General features: G+C 40.5%; 1 protein-coding gene across 1 annotated transcript in view; it reads left to right on the forward strand.

The window, feature by feature from the left end:
* The window catches only part of LOC103524830 (paired mesoderm homeobox protein 2B-like), a gene marked incomplete at its 3' end in the record, with an annotated part of 19,367 nt that extends 15,125 nt beyond the window's left edge, over nucleotides 1-4,242 (forward strand). Inside the window, exon 3 of the mRNA XM_008489864.2 lies at nucleotides 4,032-4,242. Within this exon, the coding sequence (XP_008488086.1) occupies nucleotides 4,032-4,242 (211 nt within the window). The remainder of the gene's footprint in view (nucleotides 1-4,031) is intronic.
* Between the last annotated feature and the right edge of the window lie 3,094 nt (nucleotides 4,243-7,336).

Below are 7,336 nucleotides of genomic sequence, written 5' to 3' on the forward strand. Positions count from 1 at the left end.
ATTGAGGTGCGCTTCGTGCGGGTGTTGAGAGAAAACAGGGTTTAATATAAACCGCCCCCCCCCCCCCCCCCACCTACTGTTCTGAATGATATGTTATTTACATGGGGATTTGTATGTACATGGGGAGAAGGGTGTTAATTTTTTTTGTTAATCATGTTTGTGTGATGTTTGTCGCTGAAGTTTTTCATTAAGGTTTGTTGTTCAAAAAAAGTGTCCATCCGAAATGATAAGCTTCTGGGACACCGTTTGAGTGACACGCACAGAGAGAGAGAGAGAGAGAGAGAGAGAGAGAGAGAGAGAGAGAGAGAGAGAGAGAAAGAGAAAGAGACTTTCACAAGCTTAATTTAGTACACTGACTTTTTATTTCGGGTAAGCTTTCGATTAGTGGATGTGCCAGAACTCCTATTTTTCAATTGGAATTTCAAAGGAACTTTTGAATGAAAATAATAATAATAATCTAAATCTAATATACTGAGTATTTGAACGTTTGTCACAAATGTCGTTCCCCAATCAATAGGTAGGTACTAAATTTTATGGCTTCACTTGGACTCAAAACACCAAACTCCAGATCATATTTTGCGATTTGTTAAATCTCTAAATGGTACGAGTACCTACCTTCAATTCACCACTGTAAATCTTTTAGCTCGTTATAACACAGATAGATCTACTATAATTATCATTTAACTTGCCATACTGCGATGGACATGCTAGACTTTCTCTACATCAACATGCTATCACATCACAGGTCAAAGACAATACGAGTACTTACAGTTCAAACTACCAACCGTTACGGTTTTATAATAAGTACGAGTAGGTACTAATACTAATCTAATACCAAACAAATTATTTAAATACAACGAGCACAAAGAAGGAAAAGAACCTGTTCAGTTGACTGAAAATTCATTTGTAAACATTTTTTTTTTTTTCGATAGGACAATACTAAAATATGGGGTGACAGTAACAACAAAACTTCCAAAGCTCAGGTTAATACAAACCACACATAAGATTGACACATTGGCAGACGTGACAACAGAAGGTGAAGATGGAAGCTTTGGGGGTGGATGGTTGTCAAAGATAATTCCAAGGGTAAAATAACCAAACTCCAGATCATATTTTGCGATTTGTTAAATCTCTAAATGGTACGAGTACCTACCTTCAATTCACCACTGTAAATCTTTTAGCACGTTATAACACAGATAGACCTACTATAATTACCATTTAACTTGCCATACTGTGATGGACATGCTAGACTTTCTCTACACTACATCAACATGCTATCACATCACAGGACAAAGACAATACGAGTACCTACTTACAGTTCAAACTACCAACCGTTACGGTTTTATAATAAGTAGGTATACCTACTAATACTAATCTAATATCAAACAAATTTAAATACAACGAGCACAAAGAAGGAAAAGAACCTGTTCAGTTGACTGAAAATTCATTTGTAAACAATTTTTTTTTTTTTTTCGATAGGACAATACTAAAATTTGGGGTGACAGTGCCCCTCCACACCAAATTCTAACCAATCAGGAGTGTCTTCCACCAACGGCGATGTCAAACCTTTGAATGGTAAGTTGATTTAATTTTATTATATTACTTTCATAGGTATTTCCTTCAATGGTTCTTCTTCTGATTCTTAGATCTGATTTGAAAGTTGGTTTGCACTAAACACCATTCTGTCACAGGAACTAAAGGAAAATAGTTACCAGAACTAAGGGCAAGGTCAGTAAATGCTGATGTTATTGGTCCTAGTTGTTATTCCTAGTATGAAGTTGCAGATCTCGGACCGTTTTCGCAGATTTTCACATCGCGACCATTATCAGCTTCATCAAAATTTCCTTTGTTAATCAAATAAGTCCCGCGAAGGTTATCAAAGGCTGATGTTATTGGTCCACTAGTTTTTCTCAACAGTAGTTGTGTATTATGGACCATTTTCTCATATTTTCACGAGACCAACACCAACCTCATCAAAAATTCCTCTGTTAACCAAATAAGTCACGAGAGTGTACCTCGCGAGGGAAAACACGGGAGCACGCAGACTGGCGAGAAGAGACATCCCCAATCCCCGCTACAACCCTGCCCTTAGTAGGAATCCTCACTCATTCCTCCCATTACAGGAATCCCCACTCTTTCCTCCCCTCAAAGGAGCGTTTCTCAAAGTTGTCGTAACCGCGGCACACTTCTCAAGACTCCAATTTTTCCGTGGCACCAACCCCCCGCAAATAAATGTTGTATAAGAGTGAACGTAAATACTCTATTATTAGCGCCGCAGGCCTTTTTTTCAATTTTGCCTGCGGTCTTTCTTTAGAGAGAGAGATGCTTAAAGCCGCCTTCCTGCTAAACAGCAGGCTGCCAGGATGACAAAGGATACCAGAACTGATGGTGCACAATAATAGATTAAGGGGATAATACAAGAAGAGTTGGAGATTTCTCATCAGTTTTGTGACCTTTTTTTCTCTTATTGATTGAGGGGAAAAAATCCAAATAATATTGCTGCACATCTAAGGCGTCCTCGCGACACATTAGAGTGTCGCGGCACACAATTTGAGAAGCACTCCCCTCATAGGATGTATTTAATGTATCATAATGCGAATCAGTGGGTGGTTAGTGGAGGACTCGCGACGGAAACATATCCTCATATGTGTGACGCAGCTGAGAGGAATGACATTAATGGATATGAACGATGCTCCTCCAGCGAAGCAGAGGGGATTCTGGTGGGGTAACAAGTAGCGCTGCGAGCAGAGAGCAATTTGCTAGATTAAACGTCACAGAGGGGAACGCCGCCCTCCGAACTCTTCTTCCACAGATCCCCCACTCCGGCCCTCAGCATTCCCTTCAAACCAGATCTTCCCCCTGCTGCCATTTCTTCCCCCTCTATCCTTCCAATCTTCCTCCCCTATCCTGCCATTCTTCCCCCTCTATCCATTCCTTCTCCATATTTTTCTCTTATACAACACTACACTATGTAATTAATGGATATGAACGATGCTCCTCCAGCGAAGCAGAGGGGATTCTGGTGGGGTAACAAGTAGCGCTGCGAGCAGAGAGCAATTTGCTTGATTAAACGTCACAGAGGGGAACGCCGCCCTCCGAACTCTTCTTCCACAGATCCCCCTCTCCGGCCCTCAACATTCCCTTCAAACCAGATCTTCCCCCTGCTGACATTTCTTCCCCCTCTATCCTTCCAATTTTCCTCCCCTATCCTGCCATTCTTCCCCCTCTATCCATTCCTTCTCCATGTTTTTCTCTTATACAACACTATGTAGCTCTGTATTTGTACAAAAATTATGTTCACTCATTTTCCAATCAGCGAGACAGGAGCACTTTTTTGCAGCATGGGTTTCTTGGTTCAGCATGAGTTTCTTCTTCTTGTAGGAAAAAATTATGTTCACTCATTTTCCAATCAGCGAGACAGGAGCACTTTTTTGCAGCATGGGTTTCTTGGTTCAGCATGAGTTTCTTCTTGTAGGAGTCTTTGTTCGGGGATCTTCTCTCTAGGTACAGATGCGGTTCTTGTGAAGTCTCTTGGTCCCATCCCCCTATCCGGTTCTTTTGTAAAGTTCTTTATTTGGGTTATTTTGGTCCTATTGTTAAAGGTATGTGGTTCTTGGGAATTACTTAACTTGTCTGGAGAAACTGTTCAATGTTTCTGAAGATTGGTTGTAGAACTATAAAACCAACTAGCGTAAATACCTATGTTTAGCAATTCATCAGTTCAAGACGTTATAAAAGTTGCGAAAGAGTCAGGTACGTACTAAGGATTCTATATATTTTATTATGTTAGTCCCTAGAAATGCGGACTCTTAGTTCAAAGTTGTGCCATTTAGAAATGCAAATTAGGTAACACTCTTATTCTATTTTTACGTCCTATTATTAGCAATGGAACAACTTCTACATTAGACGCTTGTGGCCTGTGTCGTAGCATGCCCATCCCGTAGTATGCCTCTCATCAGATGGGCGAGAAAGTGAAATTGCCATCATCTTCATGCATCTAACCGTCCAACCTTTTCTTCCCGTGTTCTCAGGTGTGGTTTCAAAATCGGCGCGCCAAATTTCGAAAGCAAGAGCGACTCGCTCAGCAGAAAGTTTCGTCCAATCAGAATTCGTCTGATTCAAAGGCCGACGTCAAATCCGGACTGAGTTCGATAAAGGACATGAAACCTGGCACCCCCTCCACACCAAATTCTAACCAATCAGGAGTGTCTTCCACCAACGGCGATGTCAAACCTTTGAATGGTAAGTTGATTTAATTTTATGATATTACTTTCATAGGTATTTCCTTCAATGGTTCTTCTTCTGATCCTTAAATCTGATTTGAAAGTTGGTTTGCACTAAACACCATTCTGCCACAGGAACTAAAGGAAAATAATTACCAGAACTAGGGCAAGGTCAGTAAAGGCTGATGTTATTGGGTCCACTAGTTGTTATTCCTAGTATGAAGTTGCAGATCTCGGACCGTTTTCGCAGATTTTCACAACGCGACCATTATCAGCTTCATCAAAATTTCCTTTGTTAATCAAATAAGTCCCACGAAGGTTAGCAAAGGCTGATGTTATTGGTTCTCTAGTTGTTCTTCCTAATAGTTATCGATCGCGGACCATTTTCGCGGATTTTTTCGTCGAGACCATCAAAAGCCTCATCAAAAATTCCATTGTTAATCAAATAAGTCCCGCGAAGGCTATCAAAGGCTGATGTTATTGGTCCACTAGTTTTTCTCAACAGTAGTTGTGTATTATGGTCCATTTTCTCATATTTTCACGAGACCAACACCAACCTCATCAAAAATTCCTCTGTTAACCAAATAAGTCAGGAGAGTGTGCCTCGCGAGGGAAAACGCGGGAGCACGCAGACTGGCGAGAAGAGAGATCCCCAATCCCCGCCACAACCCTGCCCTTAGTAGGAATCCTCACTCATTCCTCCCATTACAGGAATCCCCACTCTTTCCTCCCCTCAAAGGAGAGTTTCTCAAAGTTGTTGTAACCGCGGCACACTTCTCAAGACTCCAATTTACACACAATACGAACAATTAGATATAAAAGATTTTAATTATCGATAAAGTTTTTAATCACACAATCATACGATGTTGTCACTCTCACCAATTTTTCCGTGGCACCAACCCCCCGCACATAAATGTTGTATAAGAGTGAACGTAAATACTCTTTTATTAGCGCCGCAGGCCTTTTTTCAATTTTGCCTGCGGTCTTTCTTTAGAGAGAGAGAGATGCTTAAAGCCGCCTTCCTGCTCAACAGCAGGCTGCCAGGATGACAAAGGATACCAGAACCAGAACTGATGGTGCACAATAATAGATTAAGGGGATAATACAAGAAGAGTTGGAGATTTCTCATCAGTTTTGTGACCTTTTTTTCTCTTATTGATTGAGGGGAAAAAATCCAAATAATATTGCTGCACATCTAAGGCGTCCTCGCGACACATTAGAGTGTCGCGGCACACAATTTGAGAAGCACTCCCCTCATAGGATGTATTTAATGTATCATAATGCGAATCAGTGGGTGGTTAGTGGAGGACTCGCGACGGAAACATATCCTCATATGTGTGACGCAGCTGAGAGGAATGACATTAATGGATATGAACGATGCTCCTCCAGCGAAGCAGAGGGGATTCTGGTGGGGTAACAAGTAGCGCTGCGAGCAGAGAGCAATTTGCTTGATTAAACGTCACAGAGGGGAACGCCGCCCTCCGAACTCTTCTTCCACAGATCCCCCTCTCCGGCCCTCAACATTCCCTTCAAACCAGATCTTCCCCCTGCTGACATTTCTTCCCCCTCTATCCTTCCAATTTTCCTCCCCTATCCTGCCATTCTTCCCCCTCTATCCATTCCTTCTCCATGTTTTTCTCTTATACAACACTACACTATGTAGCTCTGTATTTGTACAAAAATTATGTTCACTCATTTTCCAATCAGCGAGACAGGAGCACTTTTTTGCAGCATGGGTTTCTTGGTTCAGCATGAGTTTCTTCTTGTAGGAGTCTTTGTTCGGGGATCTTCTCTCTAGGTACAGATGCGGTTCTTGTGAAGTCTCTTGGTCCCATCCCCCTATCCGGTTCTTTTGTAAAGTTCTTTATTTGGGTTATTTTGGTCCTATTGTTAAAGGTATGTGGTTCTTGGGAATTACTTAACTTGTCTGGAGAAACTGTTCAATGTTTCTGAAGATTGGTTGTAGAACTATAAAACCAACTAGCGTAAATATGTTTAGCAATTCATCAGTTCAAGACGTTATGAAAGTTGCGAAAGAGTCATTTGACCAACAATATCCTTCATCTTGTCATCTGCTATCAGCCTCCTTACATTGTTTTCCTTTTGATTCCTTCTTTTATCTTTTATTTGAAAGATGTTAAGGAAATATTGTGATATGATCTCTACTCTCTTGTTTTGTTCTCCCAGTGTCTTCTTTACTCGTTGTATATATTTCTTCCCCTTTCTCCTCCCCTTCATTCTCCTTCTTTTATCTTTTATTTGAAAGATGTTAAGGAAATATTGTGATATGATCTCTACTCTCTTGTTTTGTTCTCCCAGTGTCTTCTTTGCTCGTTGTATATTTCTTCTTCTTTCCCCTCCCCTTCATTCTTTTACCCCCTCAGTTTTTCTCTCGTTCCTCTTCCTTCTTTCTCATTTTATTTATTATACTTTTATAATGTTCGAGAAAACTTCTTAACCCATTCTAATTAAAAATTAATTTATTACACTTAACTTTATTTCTTATCATCGAAATTTTTCGTTTTCGCTATCTTATTGTTGTTATTCTTTTGTTTTCCATTGGTGTGGATTTTTATATCTTCGTGTCGCGTTTCGTGTGTTTGTTTTCGGTTCCAGATTCCAAAATGTTTTTCGTGTTTGTCTCTTCAAAGGGTGTGAGAAGTCTGGAAAAACTTATTCGTTTGCATCATCACCATCATCATTCACCGTTCAGTAGTCTTCTGGGAACCGGCCCCGGGTCTTATTTGGGACTGTCTGCGGGAGACCACCAACTGAAAGTGTCTAATCATTTGTTTTGAGCTTCGCCAGAAGTGAGAGTTTGACGAGTGATGAGATCGTCAAAATGTTGGTTCCAAATTTTTTGCAATTTTTTGATGATGTTAGTCTGTATGGGTGTTTGGATGATGAGTGACATATTGTTCACTGATAATTGTTACATTCTCTGTACCTATTTTCATATTTCTTGGACTGTAATTGTATCTCGTACTTTCTCTAGTCTACCTCTGATAACTTCTAGTCATTTGTTTATTTTCATTGATGTTTAGTCTATCGGGCATCGCGTCCCTTGGAACTCTTGAATCCGGGCAAGCTTGATGCATTTGAATAATTAGTCA

The sequence above is a fragment of the Diaphorina citri genome, unplaced genomic scaffold, assembly GCF_000475195.1.
Source record: "Diaphorina citri unplaced genomic scaffold, Diaci psyllid genome assembly version 1.1 scaffold122, whole genome shotgun sequence".
NCBI classification, from domain to species: Eukaryota; Metazoa; Arthropoda; class Insecta; order Hemiptera; family Psyllidae; genus Diaphorina; species Diaphorina citri.